An 18,917-nucleotide genomic window follows, 5' to 3' on the forward strand; every position below is an offset into this window, starting at 1 on the left:
AACAAGTGAACGGTTATACTTAATAAACTTAATATAATTATGTTTCAATTTATTAGGCGTATACATATATTGATAATAAACCACGGAAATTGTTTAATAACTTAAGTCAATATAAGTTGAAGAATATATTTCTGTAATAATTTAAAATTTCCATTAATTTCAAATTTGGGATAGTTATTTGGCAAAATGGAAGTGATTGCTAAATTTAAAATCACAACAAAACATCCAAAATACTTATTTTGAATAAGTGCATCTTTTATTTTAAACTTCGGAATACAATGAGATCCATAAAACCGGGAAAAGGAAGACGACTGTTAGACTCAAGCTATTTTTTTAATGGGCCAATTGGCTAATGCACATTTGAAACTACCGCATTAATTAAAAACTAATGGACACAAACAACTGCAGAAACTGAAAATTGTTGGGCCCAAGTAAGTTCATAATTTTAGTCTAATGTGCACAAGCAACTGAGAGAACTAAAAACTTATGTACGTAAGCAGCTAAAAGATATAGTCTGATGGGCAGGCACAACCACATAAACTGAAAACTGATGGGCAACTGCAACAGTAAACTGATGACTGAAGGGCGTAAGATTGATGACTGTCACATATAAAAAAAAAACTTTACTTTTTTAAATAATAATCAATCAATGGTCGTTTGCAGATTTTAAAATCATAAATCTATATGGAGGACCGTGAGACCCAGTGTGGCCTAGGGGCTTGGAGACCTAAGTTTCTTCAACCTCTGGCCTCCAAGAAGGTTTATATATTCTTGTATGGTGCACTGGGAATCGTGAAGGTACGGTTAAAAAACTATTTTAATTATTAATGGACTGTAATCACTGTAAGTGTGATTTCAAGAGTGACATTGTAAAGCAAAGCGGGACGGTAAGCCAAATAATTTATCCCTTTCTGGTAAAATTCATGTATTGAAAATTATTTTCGTTGCTCGAGGTTATGAAGTGTAAAATTTAGATAATTTAGATTTTGGAGGGTCACATGAAATTACGCTTCACTTCGCAACACAATCACTTTTTTGTTCATCATAAACATTTGATATCTAGCAAAACTTTAATATTATGAAGTTCAAATTCAGAAGAGGTTTTCGTGAAAAATGAATAAAAACTTTTAAGAAATATTTTTTTCATGATATTCTTAAAACATCTTTCTAACTCATGATTTTTTCCTTTTACTTTTATCATGCAAATAAGAAAAGGAAACAGAGTATCTATGATTGAATCGGTAAATTTGAATCTATCGATCAACAAATTAATGTTTAGAGCATGCAGTACAGTTACATTTCTTCCAGTCTTGCAACTCTTGAGAGAAAATTTGGAATCAAATCAAAAGAAACCGCGTATCTTATGTCAGGCAAGTTTAAACCTATCGGCATACCAGATTTAAAGTAACTCGTCGACCAAAAATAAATCGTAGTTAGTTTGAAAGCTTACGTTTTTTTAAACATAGCTCATTTTATTAAAGAGCTATTTCGAAGAACAAAAATGTTTTGAATTTCTAATATAATACTTGTGCGTACAAATCAAAACTAGATGAGCTACGAAGTCACAAAGTTGTACCAGTAATGTCGCATAAATGTAATTACTCCTCCACCTAAAGCACGATAATAATTTACCTATTTTTAATGTATCTCTGAAAAATTGTAACAAAAATCTCAACCTCTGTCAAATAAAGTGTTTCAAAATATTAATTTTAAAAGTCATAATTGATTAAAGATCTTTAATAAAGGAAATGAGTTGGCACAGATACTGTTCCTTTTTGCTATGCCCCTCACAGTCAAGGTAAAATTGGATTTCTTATGAATAGGGAATTATTGTATTCACGACTTATGAGCCTTATTATCCCTGAATTATAAATTTAAAAACTTTGGTTTTGGACTTTTTATGTCCTACAATATACAGAAAAATTAGAGATAAAGATTAACACATGCTTAAAAGGTCGACATACTGACTGAATGCATACTTTTATTTTATAAAACCTTTTTATTTTTATAAAATCTTTTTATTTTATAAACCTTTTTATTTTATAAAACCTTTTTATTTTATAAATCCTCCATTCAAACCCTCATCCACTAAAATCTCAGTTCTATAAGTTTTTTAGGCTACAAAGAGGCCTATGTGGTGTGGAATAGGGCTTGGCATCTCTGCAATAGGTCTTTATATGATGGCACTACCACACTTTATAACAGGATACAATGATATTGCCACTGAGAGTGTTATAGCTTCAGGTATATGATTTCACTGCTATAGGTTTATTTGGTTAGTAAAAGTCGCAAATATCAATGAGTTCTCATTGTTATTTTTAATTCATCATAATAAAAAATGTTAGTTATTCCCAGCAGTAGCCTATTCATAACAGGTATTAAGGGTAGACCAAAGTTGAAGTCGTAGAAGATTTGATATCAAAGGTTCATAAGCTACATGTTTATTCTTTAATTTTAAAGTAGCAAACCCCAATTTAGCTTGATATAAAAAATCAACAAAAATTTTATTAGCGAATTATATGAGAGTTGGGATAAAGATTTAATGAATAGAGAGATATCGTTGAATCACGTTCATGTAGATAGTTGTATACCATTTGAGCTATGCATGATAAATACTTCTTTATTCTACTAAATAGATTACAACTTTTTTCATTGAATTATACTGAAAATTAGCTTTTGTGTCTGTCTGGCGTTGAGGATGATATATCGTAAAAAACTGAGATCATGGAGACCAGATTTATGTAGTTGAACTATTTTAGACTAATTTGAACCAGTTCTTCTATGCTCGGGCTCAAGCTGAAGAGTAGTGGTACATCTTGGAAAATTCAAATACTTTATTTTAGATTTGGTCAAAGATTCAGATTTGTGCGGATCTGATGTTCATTACAACTCTCTAGAAGGTTTTTATTTATGTTAAATTTGTATTTCTTAAAATATTGTATACTATTTTTTAAGAAAACTATCTGGCACACAATTTTTTTAAATGGATGAATAAATTTTATTCAAAGATGGATAAATTATGATATTCATTATTCAGAGGGCATCATCATTGCGCCGAGCTCTATTGTTTTAATTTAACAAGATTTTACTTCTTTCAACGTCTAATGCTTATTTTTTCTAAAGAATATTTTGAATCATTGCTGATCTATAGAAGAACCAGGAATATTTATAGTTGAACCAATTCTCTTTTACTTGAACCGCCACAATAGAAAAGTGCAAAACTTAGACTGGAAAAATTTTTAATTTGCAGTTTTGTTTGATTTTTTTGAAGTGGAACTGTCTTTTTTATATTTTCTAGGTGTATGTAATGCAGATGGATCTAGAAATATTGACTGGCTTGGTTTGATGTTTGTTTTCTTTGGAATTGGTCTGACGGGAATTGGGAACTCTCTTTTCTACAGTTTTGGGATTGTTTATTTGGATGATAATTCAGGAAAAGAAAACTCACCCTTCATGTTGGGACTTACATTTACATTTAGGTAAAATAGTAAACACATTCTTTGTTTATTATAATTATTAAATTTAATCAAAAATCAATTAAAAATAAAAATAATGATTTAAACGAGGTACGTAATAAGTATAGAATATCGCTTGTTAGTAGTTAGTTAGTAAATGGAAAACAGATTTTTTCATGATAATTAAAATCTTGAAAAGAAATATCGCATAATCTTAGATCTATTAGGTCATAAATGATCATGAGTACTTTCCAATTCTGATAATCTAATATCTTTAAAAACGTTTAATTTTCGCATTTCTTATTTCGCAAAATTTTCGCAAAACGAATAAAAGTGAAATTTCACGAAAAAAAGCGAATCACAGATCCCAAGAAAAGGTTAAAAAATTTACTTCAAAAATATCAAAAATTTTAAAATTCTGAAGAATACTGCTTTATTTGTATAAACTATTACTCTATTAGTACGATAATATTTTAACAAAGTTTACTTAAGATCTTAATAATGTAATTTTAGATTAGTTGGACCAACCCTGGGTTATATGCTGGGTGCCAAGGTATTTAATTTTTTTTTATATTTTCATGGAGAAATTTTCAATGTTTATAATTTTGAAAACTGATAGATTTGCATTGTGATTTCTTTACTATACGGTGAGTTGCGCCTTTCTACAGCAGAAAAAATTTCGAAATTATCAGAACTAAACACTTTTAACCTAAGAAAAACGACCATATCATCAACATTATTGATTAGATAAAGGTTTCAAGGGTGCCATTGTGAATCATACATTATCCTTCTTGCTTGGAGGGTCGCAATTACAGATCCATTAATATATATTTTCTAAGTGTTTGAACACGTATGTTTACCCTGGAGTGGATCCAGGGTTCGGTGAGGGAGATCCTAGATGGTTAGGAGCTTGGTGGATCGGATTCCCAATTATTGGAACTCTGCTTCTCATTTTCTCAGGAAACAGATTTGTTTACCATCTTAATCATCAATTATCTTTATAAGATTAATTTCTACACACAGAATAGTTGAAATGCGAGATTGTTGTGAGACCACATCACATGATCTTGAAAAAAAGCATGAACCTTTTACATAATAAAAACGACAAAAATGGACTTTATTTATAATTGAATTCTCAAATCACAAACTCGATGTTCTAATCCCTACATCCAATTGAGCTTTGATATTTTAAACTATTAACTCTATTAGAATTATTATTCTTTGATTAAAATAGAATAGGTTTAGAAAATCTGGTTGCGTATATAAAGGAATAGAAAATTGAGCAATTGCAAAATTGGAATAGTGTTCAACTCAGTCTCTCGTTGATCTCTCATTGGTGATCTCTAAAATATTTTATCCGAGAAGTCAAAACTTTTGTGTGAAATTACACTGGTGGCAACTTTTAAATTTTAAAGATTGGTGCTCGATGTCTTCATTTCCGCTACCTGTGTGTATGGTAGGATCGCCACGGGATAACCGAAAGGAATTATATCTTATACCATAGATTTGTACATCTGTATAGATCAGAGTTTGATCCCGAGATTTACAAGACACAATTTTGACCTCAGGATCAATTCGCACGTCAGACTCAAAGTCAAGATTTCATCCAGAGCAATTTTTTATTCATATTATACATCCCGATAAAATGTAGAGGCACTGAATTTCTTCTTCATCTAAAACTCTTTACTCAGATTGTCCTGTAGATTCCCACAAAAAAACATCAGCAATTTCTACTTAATCATATTATCAAGGATTTTAAAGGAATTGAGTCTTTGTCACAAATTATGATTTTCTGATTCGTATATCTTTACAAGCCTTTGTCGTAAACCTTAAATATTTCAAACTATGAATTCTGATAGATCAAGTAATCTAAGTTTGAAATATCACAGGTTTACAGCTTCCGGTTGCAAAGATATAATATAGGAAAATTTGAGTTTGTGACAAAGACTCATTTCCTTTGATTTTAACCTCACTTGTAACTCTGAAATTAATTGTAGAATGGCCATAAATATTGTAAATTAACGAAAAAAGTAATGAAAAATTCAAATTTTAAAAAAAACATCAAGAATTTTTAAATTCCCAAAAAATGAGATAAAAACTTCAAAACCTGCGTTATAAGGAAAAAATGGGATCCTCTATAAAACTTTGAGAGGGTGGACTGGCCTCCTTTAAAAGTATGATTTTAATTTCTAATGTGGTTTTTCTACAAACAAATACTATTTGCAGATGTCTGCCAAAGAACCAATAGAGGAAATTGTCAAAAATAATTATTTATAAAACTAGAAAAAGAATCTTTATTGACCAGCAAAAGTTTTCAGAGGATCCGTAGCACAGTTTTGAATCGAATTCAGACATGGCCCTCTTTTAATAGACAGTCAAATAAAATCAAAAGAACGGGTTTTTTAATCCAAATAAAAAAATCTGTGATTCCTAGCTCCACTGGTTCTCTTTCCACAACGATTACCTAAAGCCGACTCAGACGCAAGCAAGGTTAGATAGTGATTTGAAGAAAAATTGTATTTAGGCGAAGATAACGAAATAATACGGCGCTGTAAAATCAATCCAAATCGAATTCGATATGGAATTTTTTTGCACATACATTTACATTTACATTTACATTTACATTTCACTAATTTATATGTGTTAGAAAATTCATTACAGGAATCAGCAGAAATGAAGACCTTGACAAAGCAGGAATCTGCGGCGAGAACAAACTTCAAAGCTGCGTTAATACGTCTTCTCACCAACAAGCTGTTTATGTGGAACTTTTTCTCATCCATCTTTGTTGTTTTTGCGTTCATGGGATTCGGAACATTTATGCCAAAATATATTGAGTTTCAATTCAGGTATTAATGTTTGACACGTCAAATTCTAAAAACTAAAATATTTTTAAATAACTTTCTAATATATGATTCTGATATTGAATGTCTTTTTGTGCTATTAAATGAATGTTCAAATGAAGTGGCAAGTCCTAGCCGCAGTGCTAGATCCCCCTTAATCGCAAAGTTAATTTTATCATTAGAAATAGAGGTCTTAATAGTACGCCTAGTTTGTATTCGGTCATTTATTAATTCAAATTTAACCCGTAGTGATCTTTGTTCAGGCAAACTGGATCCAGATCTTCTGTATACGCTGGAACAATAGGAACTGGAGCTAAAGCTTTTGGTCTAATTTTTTCCGGATACCTCATCGGGAAATTCAAATTTTCTGCCAGAACATTGTCAGGCTGGAATGTGTTCCTGGGAGTTTGTTACATAATTGTTCTAATATTCTTCTCTATGGTTAGTTTATGTATTTTTATGTAAGGTCGAAACAAAGTTGCATTGATGGACGGAAATTAGCAAATTAAAAATAAAATTCTTTTTTGGAAAGAATCAGTTTTAGTTTTAAAATAAAATTTTTTTATACAGATTGGCAGGGAAAAGTTCCGTTAACGGGCTGTAATTGTAAAGAATTAACAGAAAAATGTTAACAAAAAAACTCGTTAACTTATTTTTTGAAAACGAACTGTTGCCAATAGTCAACAAACGGACTGAAAAAGCGCTAACATGCACAGTTCTATTTTTGATATGACATTATAGAAATTACCAAAGATTGGTTATAATTTCCAATTACAGAAATTATCTTTAAATGTTTAAGAAAAATGTTTATCTAACTAATTTATTATATGGTCTTTCAGAAGAAATCATGAATATCTACATCTATATTAATCTTCATTATATGTGTTTAATATTTATATCATTAATCCTTATGAACAAAATAATAATAAAATGATAATAATTAATCCTCAAACTGCAGTTACTTAATTCTTTTAAAAATAATCCTACAGGCTATCAGAATTATAGTCATTTATAGATCTTTGATTTTTTTCCATAATCGATAATGATAAAAATCTTCATTTCTTAAACTTATTGTAAATCAGCTGAGCCAGCTGTTGCAAACAATAAACTGAATAAGAAAATTGTTAGATAAGCGTTATCTTATGGTCAGATGAAAATTTGTTAAAAATATAATTTTTATTCTATAAAAACCCACATTGGAATATAGGATGTCCCCTATTATTTTATTTTTATTTTTACTTAAAACGTCTTGGGATTCCCAAAATGTGCCGGTCATTTCTGTACTTTAAAAATGATGGGGAAATTAGAAAAATTTTCAAAATTCAATAAAATCAGAAATCTTCGTTTTTTATAAAGATCATTAATCCTAATAAAAAAATTTAAGCTGCTTCCTTAAAAAAAAAGATTTTAAAATGATCCTTATGTTTATTACAACAATAGTCATTTATAGATTTTTCAAAAAAAATAATAATAAAATAATCCACATTTTGAGTAACCTGTCAGATCTCTCTGTAATTTGGCACTAGGATTTCCAACGCAAGTGGATTTTAATTCCACACAATTCGAGCAATTTGATAACAATTACATGCAATTCGGTAGAGTTGCGCGCAATTTTTGCGTAATTGCAATTGGAAACCCCATAGCTAGTTGCCACCCTTCAAAACAGGCCTCACCTTCCCCCCAACAATCCGTCATTTATGCCAAATAGGCTAAACTTTAAATATATTTAGGTTGGATGTCCGACCTCCCGCATGTACGGTGATATGTCCGTATCAGGAGAATATGATATAAACGTCAGTTGTAATAAAGAGTGTGGTTGTCCCGTCACAAGACCTCAACCTATTTGTTCAAAAGGTACAGCTTTGTAAACTCATTAAAGAATAATCAGATCCATTATTTTGTTAAAAAATATGACGATTACCTTCACACTTATTTTATGATTTGTAACATGACTCATCAAGCCATAAATGGTTGTCTTTAATGATTGGCCCTAGACTTGAATACACACTTGAGTTTTATAATTTTTGCATATTTTATTTTGCTGGATCGAGGGATTTAAAAAATGAATAATATATCATATTTTCCGCAATTTATGTTTTTGCCCTTTTTTGCTCAGTACCTGGATTTTGAAATCCATTTTTTTGAAGATTATTAAAATATAGCCCAAGGGTTTTCAAAAAGTATGAACTGCCATGAATTAGAGTAGTGATATCAGGTGTTTTTAATGACAGAAATGGCGACCAATAGGAAATACATCAATAAGAAAATGTAAAGGGGTGTCTGTAAGAGCACCATCCCCCTTAGGGTATTTTTGTTAAAAGAATATGATGAATACCTCATATGCAACTTTTGGCACATTCTAATCATAGTGTCTTGCAATTCTTGTGAGAAAAATCTAAACATATATTAGGTTTTTAGGAAAAGATCTTAAACAAAATAACTTGTAGCCAATTGTGTCGCCATTAAAATTATCACAGTTTTATGGAAACCAACTTTTAATATTAATTTACAGATGGAGTTACCAACTTTTATTCTCCCTGTTATGCTGGATGCACAGAGCTTCTAAGTCTTGATGGAAAGTAAGCTATATCTATTGTTGGAATTTATGAAAAGCAAGTAATATTGTCCCAAATCCAAACCAAACAATTCTCTGACTCTAGCTCCTTATTAAGACAAAGGAAAATTGAAACAGTGAAATGTTTTAATAGTAAAAAATCAAATCAACAAATAACTTTGCAATCCAAGTAAATTACACTTAAAAATCCGGATTTATATTTTTATAAGTATTTGCAAACGTTTTAACTATTCTATCAAACCTCCAATCCTTAGTCACTCCCTATAACCCTGACACAACAATATAATAAGATATCTTATTAAACAATTAATAAGATTTACATATTGACATTTATTTTTTCTATACCTGCATTTTTTTGCATTTTTGAAACATATTCATTTTCGTGAATATTTGCAACTTTTGTGCCTGAGTTAAGGAGCTTAGTAAACAAGAGGAAAAGTCAACTAAACAATGAGTCTAGGAGTCAACAAGTCATCTAAACAATGAGTCTAAAAGTCAATTAGTCAACTTAGTCACTGATGCCCTCCTTTAGTTTTTCATTTCAAACTGCCAATCCGAAACCAATGAACATTGTTCAATCTCTTCAACAGGATGTTACAAATGGAGACAACAATGAGATCCCAAGAGCCTCAGAAAGTATTCACCAGAAATTCTCCTTGCCTTCTATAAGGTTGTATGATCTGTAGCATGCCAACCAACCACATTCGCAATCTGGATGTGGACCTGAACAACAGCAAAACCACCCAGCCCTCTCCACCCACCATCCTCTTCCCTCAACCACCTGCCTACCACCCCATCCTGCTTCTCACCTATGCATTACTAAATGCAAATTAGATGAATAATGTCCAGGAACTGGAAGACATCAACCACCTGTACAGACAAATCCTAAAATCCAGCATGGATTTCCTTCTTTATGGCTGCTCCACCCTATGTGCTACCCAACTGACCACTATGAACATCCTGGATTCCCACATTGCCAGGACTATCCCATTGCCCGGCTCCCCACCCAGCGAACGAGTCCTAAACCATTCTTACCCAACAACTCCTGCCAGTTTCAAGCCCCCCAAACTCTTCACTGCCAACTGGAGTGTCCAGTCCTATGATTTCTACCCTTGGCTGTTCTCCATCCATTCACAGATTCACTTTGACCAGATGCAAAGATTCTGTCAAGCTGGTGCTCACCATCAATGCTATCAATGAACTATTTTAACCACATCACCAACTGGAACAACTTTAAGATCAAGTTAATTGAATAATTTGGGAGCACTGACATCTTTGGCAGAGATGTCAACCAGATTTTTGACCTCTTTCCATGATAAGAATCTACCAAACCAGATACTCCAACCAAACCAAATCCTTCAACTGCCCCTAATCCTCCAATCAAACCAGTTCCTTCAACCAAGCCTGATTCTTTAACAGATCCAGGTTCTGCTGCTGATCCAGATCCTCAAGACGAATTCTACACTGAATCCTCTGACAACGCGCTATAGAGCTCATTGAATTCTGGTTACAGGGTTCCCAATGATAAATAATTTTACAATTCATTTTATTTTTTAAGGAAAATAAAGTTTTTGCTAATTTGTAATAATCAAGTTTATTCCCAAGATTTTAAATCTAAAATACAAGTTCAAGAATCTTGATTCTTAAACTTATTTATTAACTGTCCTTTATTTAAATCAATAATTTTTATTTTTTTATTTTTCACTTAATTGAGAATAAAAAGAGGAAAAGACATTGTTTTAACCTCATTACCCGCCGTAATTCATCCTTCAAGACTACACTTGGATTGATCCCAGATAACGTTCAAACTGCATGTGAGCTCCATAATATATTTGCTGATTAACTCTCAAACCTTTCATTGTAAAATCTAAAAGGCTGGAAATAATATCTCTGCTTAACTAACATTGGCAAAATGAGCAAATGTTACTTAATACATCAATTTCAATTTTTATTTTATTTAGTTTTATCTATTCATCCAACAAACATCAATTACAATTTATTTATTTATCCAACAATTCAACAATTAAAATTTTTGATTCTTTCAATTTCATTTATTTATCCAACCTCAAGTCTCAACTCAGTTAAAATTAGATCTTCACTTTACATGGCAATTTCAAGAACTATATCAATCACATTTCAATCAATCAATCCCATATTCTGCTTTACCCTCAATTGCATGATTTATGTTCACATTTTATTCTCATACTAATCCTTTCACCTTCAAACTTTAGCACCCGCCACTGTTGACCTTAAATCTGTCTCCTTACCCCCCCCCACCCCCCACCCCAACGTAATGTTGTCGAGTATGAGTTTGAAGAAATAGAATTTTTTAGTTTTCTTCAAACTTTACTAATCACCCTGCAAACATTTAGTCTCCGACAAACTGATGATGAACATATAAAGTCTAGGATTATTTACCCACCAACTTTGTCATTGGCACATAAAGTCAGTAAAGATTTTTTCTGGGCAAACAATTTCTCCGACTCTACCTTCCTACACCGACGAAGGAAAATTGAAACAGTAAAATGTATTGCTTGTGAAAAATCAAATCCACAAATAACTTTGATATCCACAGTAAACAAACAACTGGGTTTATATTTTTAGAAGTATTTACAAATCAAATCCTCTGATCCTTAATCACTTCTTATTACAACAAAATAGTGAGATATCTTAATAAACATTCAATAACATGTATACATTGACATTTATTTTACTATACCTGCATTTTATTGCAGGTTTGAAATATATTCATCTTAGTGAATATTTGCAACTTTTGTGCACTCGAGTTAAGGAGCTTAGTTAACAAGTAAACGAGTCAACTAAACAATGAATCAACCAGTCAACAAGTCATCTAAACAATGAGTCTACAAGTCAATTAGTTAACTTGATCACTTACACCTGCCTATAGTTTTACAACACTATATACATAAGGCCATGCAGAGGAAAGTAAAAGTAGTCATTCTTTGATCTGTTACATTGCATATGATTTAAATCATGGAATGAATCATTTTGTGATGGATATGATGTCTTGAATAAATTTCTCATAATATGGAAAATATCATGAATATATCAAAAAGACATGTTAATTAGAGTAATGTTGTTTTAGAAAGAAACAGTACGGAAATTGTTTGTGTGTATCTGAGGCTAGATCTACCTTCAATACATCTCTTTCTAAAGAATGGATTGAGAAGGATATCCTCAAATCTGTATCTCATGCTCCACTCGTTCTTATTGAAGAAACACACAGGTGCAGTTTAGAACAAATATTCATAATTTGCATATGTTTATATACAGGTTCTACCACAAAGGACGAGACTGTAAAATATGATTTGAAACTTAAAAGCTAAGACGATCCCAAGGTCAAATTGGGCCTTCTAGCTCGGATAAAGTCAAGAAATGGCTGATTAAGTTTTTAGCGAACAAAGGCACAATATTACAGTTACAGGGAAGCATGAATATGAAGATAGCAGACAGTGTATGTTAAAATCAAGCTATATATTATCAATAATATCTGAGCCTAATATAAATCAATTCATAATTCTGACAGGGCTGACATTTTGTTAAGTTTAAACAAAACCTTTAGTCATTGTTTTTCAAAATTTGGTTTATCATTTTTACATTTACAAATATGTCATACATTGTATATGAAAATAAATTAACATCTAATAGCCTGGTATTTAAGGAGTTATGCTTCAGAACCTGTATCTGAAGCAGTATCTGGATGGTGTAAGGTGGAAGGTTGTGAGGAGAAATTTTATCAATTTATGATTGCAGGTCAACTATTTTTGCTGGATCTTTAATTTTATGAAGTTAAGTCAACAACAGTTAATAATTAAGAACATTTTGTGACCAATCTTTAAAAAAACTAGGAGTTTATAAGGCATAGCTGACAAAGACATGTTTATCTTTGGTTTAATCAAAAACATTTTTTTCATTCAAGAATTGCAATGTTACTAAGTCTTTAGAAATAAATAAAAATGAAAATGAGTACAGAAACCGCCACAGCAAACAGAAACTCTACTTTTGCCTTCCAGAAGTGGAGTTTCAATTGAGTTTTAAGATGGAGTTTTCACCTGCAAGAGAAGTGGGTTAAAACTTGAGTTAATGCGCCTAGATATTGGAAGTTTAAGCCAAGTTTATGCACCCAGATTTCATCCAGCTGATAAGTGGAGTTTAACAGCGGAGTTTAAGTCGAGTTAAAGTGGAGTTTTGAAGGGGAGATTTGAATATCAAGTTTTCAGCCTAACCTGGTAAAAACTGGGATTTAAAAAATTAAGTTTGTCAAATTTATGCTTCCAGATTTCACCCAGTTGGTGACAGAAATTCAAAAGTAGAGTCAAAGTAGAAATAAAGTGGAGCTTAGGACAACTAGTTAACAACTAGCTGTATCATTAAGGTTTCCATTTTTCCAGAAAAAAGATTTCCATTTTGGAAATGGAATGATCCGGAAATTTGTTGCGTAAACCGGAATTCCGGGATAATTCTGGTATAAATGGAAACCAGAAAATTTCCAGTTTCCATTTTGTAAACCGGAAAAATTTCCGGTTTCCATTCCGTAAACTGGAAATTTTTACGGTTTACGAAACGTAAACTGGAAAATTTCCATTCCGTAAAACGGAACTTAAAGAATTTTTACTATAGTAACTTTGAATATTGATTATTGAGTATAACTTTTTCTACCGTCCAGCATCCATCCATATATTGTTAGTGTTACTAACTGGTGTTGTATTTACATATGTAAGACTTTAATGTAATTCTGGTACCAAATGTTCCGGAAACAGGAAATTTCCGGAACAATTTTCTGGAAAATTTCCGGAACGATATTCTGGAACATTCTGGAAATTTCCAGAACGTTCTGGAATTCCGTAACGATCCGTAATTCTGGAACAACGTTCCGGAAATTTCCGTTTTATGGAAAAAAAATCGTTCCGGAAATCGTTCTGGAATTCCGGTTTTCCGGAACCTTTTCCATAATGGAAATGGAAAAAATTTCCGGATCATTTCCGTACGTAGACCGTAACCCGGATTTCCACTTCTGTTTCCTGGGGTAGTTCTGGATATTTTTTACATTTCATTCAATCCCATGGAGATCCATGTTTTACAGATGTTTGGTACTTTACTAAAGGCAACTTCCCAAGGGTATTTTTCAAGTAATAACTTCCTAAATGTTCAATTTCCCAAACGGCAAATTCCTAAATCTGTCCCAGCCGCAGCGCTATGCCCCCTAGCCCATCCTGCCCACAGCGCTTAGCCTGAATTGCACAGTTTGGAGTTGCTGCTTGGACATTTGGAAAAATGGCACGTGGGAAATTGTCACTTGGGAAGTCATCCTAGGGAAAACGCCTTTGCGAAAAAACATAAAAGCATGTCACACTACCTCGTTCTCCAGCCAAATATTATTTTTAGTCACAGTTTCCAATGCATTTACAATCTGATACACACAATTCATCCTAAGACGTCTTTTAAGACGTCTTGTTAGTTGCTACTGTAATGTTTCGTAGAACAAACTGTAATTTTCGCGATAAATATATGGGGGTTGGGTTAATACCTATTTTACAATAGCAATAGGTCAGTGAAGCAGCAAATCAAAAAATACCAACAAAAGTAAATACTAAATCTATGTTTTCAGTGCGTTTGATCATGGATTTCAAACAAAGACGACGTTGTTAATTAATCAACGTTTTCGTTTAGGTCTTAAAATATTTCTTAAAGCCATAAACACTAGCTTTAAAATTGATGCTCAGTAATATAGGGGCTTTTGATAAGTGATTGCTATAAATAAAATAACCAAATCAAAAAAAACTTTCAATTAATTATTCCCAAACACTCCCTCTCCCTGAAATATTTAAACTTGATTTAATCAATTTTAAATCTGAACTTTGATTTGTAGAAATATTTTTTTTATTTATTTTGTAATATAACTTTCAAAATTTCAGTATTTGTTTTGTCCATTGTTGCCTCGACTGGTAGAGTAGGAAACCTTCTGGTAGCTTTAAGATGTATAGAAGTCAGAGATAAAGCACTTTCTATGGCATTCCAGGTATGACTCAGTAGTAATCTGGAATCACTGGAATTATTTCATTTTATCATTTTGTAATTTGTAACTAATTATTTTCAAAAATGTGCCCTGAAAACTTTTGAAATTATATGAGTAATAATAACAAGGACATAACAAAAAATAGCAATATCACTTAATCAATCGAAATAACGTTGAAGAAAAAAATCTGTCCACATTTTTTTGATTACCACTTATATCAGGAATATTTTTCTTTACCTGAAATGTATTTTCCCTTAAATCCTTATTTAAGATTACTTCTAGGTCGTCTTCATGTCACTACTGGCGATGCTGCCTTCTCCGATTGTGTACGGGGCAATAATCGACCAATCTTGTATTCTTTGGCAGGAGGTAAAATTTTTATTGATTGAAATGTCGTCTGTATATATCCATCTTGGTTTTAGTGGGGACACTACTGAACCTGATTATTTATAAATGACTAAACAGAAATGTATTTTTTTCATCTGTTTCATATTATAGACTTGAAAATAATTCAGTATCAAAAAGCCAAGATTGAGTGGAATAACAAAGCATGGTTGCACACACAATATATTTACATTATGATGATACAAACAATTATTGCTGGACCAACCAGAGTTGATCTAAATATACATGATAGTCGCTATGGGCTAATATATTGCCATTTGACTCTTCTGATCGGATGCTTACTAACTCCCCTTTGGAACTCTGGGGCTAAGATAGCCGACGATCTGCTTTCTCTGCCGGCATAAGAAATGCCGTTCTCTAGATAAGAAAGATGGTTCAATACCCCTGGCCCTATACTGTTACTCCTTTCTCTATCATCGATCCTTAGAGAAGAGGTTCAATTTAAATTTAAATCTTTTTTTCAAAATTATCAACCGAATTTGTATTTTTTTTTTTTTTTCAATGACACTACATAAGACTGTAAATTAAGAATGCGACTGTTTGACTCAAGTTATGATTTTAAATATTTAATGAAACATCAAAACACAGAAAGGTTTAAAGCTAACTATTTTCTTTATATTTATACAGGAATGTGGTGACACTACTAACTGTCTCTTGTATGACACTGATTCTCTAAGAAAAGTCTTGATGCTTACAACTGCAGGTATTTATATTTTAACACCAAATGAAATGAAATTTGCCTCAAAATCTCATTTTGTAATACATATATATTTGCCCCCCGATGTCGTAGACATTCAAACATTTGATATATCGTTAGAAGAAAAGTTTAAAAATGGTTTTTACCATCTGGTTGCAAAATTAAAGTGATGGGAAAATTTTAGTTTGTTTGTAAAACTCAGTTCCTTTGTTTATGAATATAACATAGCAAAACAACGTTTCCATTCCAAGCTGAAATTCTCCCAGTCAACATTTGGGTAAAAGTGGAAATTATTTAAATGAATTTAGTACATCGCTAGACCATCGATCAGAAAACTAGAGTGTGAAGTGAATAATCAATTCTGTTAGATATAGTTCCAAACTTTAGAAAAAAAATTAATTTCAGCTGAATTTTCATTTTTACATCTTTTAGCAATCTCATCCCTCGGAGTACTGTGTGATGTTGCTGTGTGGTATTATTCCAAGGTAAGGTATTAAAAAAGAGTTAAATAAGAATGTGCCTACTAATACCCGCAGCAGTTTGTCAGCCTGCAGAGATCGGTTTTGTTTTTAAGAATCAGTGTTTTTAGTAGTAGATGCAAAACAACAACAAAATTATTTTTTAACTAATATACTCAAACTTTATAACATGCCTACTAATACCCGCAGCAGTTTTTCAGCCTGCAGAGATCGGTTTTGTTTTTAAGAATCAGTGTTTTTAGTAGTATATGCAAAACAACAACAAGATTATTTTTTAACTTATATACTCAAAGTTTATATCATGCATCTATGCTAAACGCTTGTTTTTCAGGATTTGAAAATTTTCTATTCCGAAATTCCTGCAATCAGCGTAACCCCGCCCATCAACAAGTAAGTATCAAAATATTTAATGTTTTTTTCATTTTTTACTGCTTCTTTACCCTGAGGGAATGTACGCCTCATTTTAATTAACTCTCCATTTGTGTAATATTCACAGCATAAGATATCAATTATCTACTTTCTTGGTTTCTTTCAATTGTTGTTTTCCAAGTGTCAATTGTGTATCCTGCATGAGAAATAATACCGGAGAAATTGACACCAATAAACTGTAGAAAAACGACAATATTTTCCACAATGATGAATTGAAAAAGGTTTAAAGGGGTATCTTTGTTTCTGTCATCTGAACTAAATAACTATAGCCTATTTACTTAAAAAAGATTTCATTTAACGAACTGAACGTTAAAATCTTAGCTATTTTACAAGTTTATGCATTTGAAAATGATAATCAGCGAGTTTATTTTACAAAAACTGAATGGTTCGCTTTTTACTTAAATAAAACTTCCTAAAATATAGCGATAAAAGGTAAAAGAAATAAGTCAATTATGTTTTTTAAGCGCTAACTGACTGTTACAACTGCTTTACAGAAAATTTAAGCAAATCTTTAATTTCCCAAAAAATACTTATTCACATCTTTATCCTCTTTTGAGATGAAAATGTGTGAATTTTACTGACAAAATTTTCGCAAAGATATGGTATTTTACTTAATTACCCCACGGCCCGCGATTTAAAATCCTGAGCTCGAGCCGTAATTCCTTAAACCCGACTTTAAGATCCAATCTTCGACCCAATGCTAACGTCAGCTTGTGTCACGTGATTGACAGCTGCAAAATCTTCGGCTCGACTTAAGGAGTTAGGCCCAATAAAAATAAAACCGACCTTGGTTGGTTTTAGTGGAGAATTAGGCTCCCTGTTGAGTCTTTTTCTCAGAAAATCCCGGAATGCGCCAATTCCTACCATTAAAATCTATCTGCTAAATAGAATATTAAACCGGTTTTTTAAACTGAACTCTTTGGAAAATAAGATGCAGCTTGAATCCGAAAGCTCAAGCCGTAAATAAGGTCCAACGACAGCTTAGACCCGAGCCATTTTCCCATATTTTTTTAATCGCGGGCTCTGGAAGAGTTAAGTAACTAAAGATCCCTCTCTCCCACTGTTGTAGGAATTATGGATCGGTAATGTTAGTCAAAAGGCGGCGACATTGTATACTCTAATTTTATTAATTGTTCCTACAGTGAATCCTATAATACAGTAGAAAAGGAAGACATCAAAGAAATGTTTAAGTTTATTGGACGTTTTTAGCCACTAGTTTTGATGTGTCTCCTATTCATTGTGATCTTGCCAGCCTACTGCAGTTGCATACAACGTGCTGGGTCGACTTTAAATTTGGTAGTTCAGACTGGACAGTACGACTAAATGCATATAAAGAAAATGTTGTACCAGCTCGGATCATGCAACTTAAAGAGTGGTCTGATCCATTAGGAGATTTTGAATCATTTATTTAGTTTTAAAGTCGTCATTGTATTTATGGAGACCTTTGTACTTTCATATTTCTATTTTAGTGCGATGAAAACCAATAATCTAGTTGCCTACGCATCAACTGCCTCCCTGGCCAAAGAAGGAGTTTTTAGACAATAATATTAATATTATTATTATATATGTAATTAGTTGAACACATTTAACTTATTATATATTTTGTGTGAGTCATCTTCTGATCTTAAAAATAGAAACAAAATCTAGGTCACAATTATTTAAAACATTTGTAACACACATCTACTTTTATGTTAAGAGAAATTATAATCTTTACAATAATTTAAAGGAAGAGTCACGCTGGACAAATTGTTTATGATTTTTTTTGAAAATCTTTTTATTTAAACATAAAAAAAACACTAATCCCTACTTCTAAATCCTGATTTTTAGATTTAACAAAAAATCTTCATTTATGCAAATCAAATAAATAAACCATTTGTTTAATTTCCTTTCTTGAATAAGAAATGTGATGTTCTTTTGTCCCGAAGATTTGAAAATCCTTGCATGTAAAATTAAGGTTTAATTTTTTTCCAAATGATTTTTGAATAACCCTGTATTTATTT

The 18,917-nt window shown here is 31.9% G+C and overlaps 1 protein-coding gene across 1 annotated transcript; it reads left to right on the forward strand.

Moving 5' to 3' along the window:
* The first annotated feature begins 653 nt into the window (after positions 1 to 653).
* On the forward strand, positions 654 to 18,628 carry LOC111701614 (solute carrier organic anion transporter family member 5A1). Its single transcript, XM_023472982.1, has 21 exons — positions 654 to 798; positions 1,280 to 1,370; positions 1,746 to 1,798; positions 2,118 to 2,244; positions 2,844 to 2,900; positions 3,299 to 3,479; positions 3,969 to 4,008; positions 4,295 to 4,415; positions 5,890 to 5,945; positions 6,117 to 6,301; positions 6,559 to 6,736; positions 8,026 to 8,149; positions 8,808 to 8,874; positions 11,977 to 12,117; positions 12,553 to 12,644; positions 14,807 to 14,910; positions 15,190 to 15,276; positions 15,940 to 16,015; positions 16,442 to 16,494; positions 16,820 to 16,878; positions 18,387 to 18,628. Exons 1-21 carry the CDS (start codon positions 685 to 687, stop codon positions 18,460 to 18,462), a joined length of 2,082 nt encoding a protein of 693 aa, XP_023328750.1. The 5' UTR covers positions 654 to 684; the 3' UTR covers positions 18,463 to 18,628.
* The last annotated feature ends 289 nt before the right edge of the window (positions 18,629 to 18,917 follow it).

Source organism: Eurytemora carolleeae, unplaced genomic scaffold (assembly GCF_000591075.1).
Source record: "Eurytemora carolleeae unplaced genomic scaffold, Eaff_2.0 scaffold144, whole genome shotgun sequence".
In the NCBI taxonomy this organism is placed as follows: Eukaryota; Metazoa; Arthropoda; class Copepoda; order Calanoida; family Temoridae; genus Eurytemora; species Eurytemora carolleeae.

Coding starts and splice junctions, on each gene's coding strand:
- LOC111701614 (XM_023472982.1), top strand. CDS start 685: ATGGAGGACCGTGAGACCCAGTGTGGCCTAGGGGCTTGGAGACCTAAG. Junction 8,875..11,976: donor CTTCTAAGTCTTGATGGAAA/GTAAGCTATATC, acceptor ATGTTGTTTTAG/AAAGAAACAGTACGGAAATT. Junction 16,879..18,386: donor GTAACCCCGCCCATCAACAA/GTAAGTATCAAA, acceptor TTTCTATTTTAG/TGCGATGAAAACCAATAATC.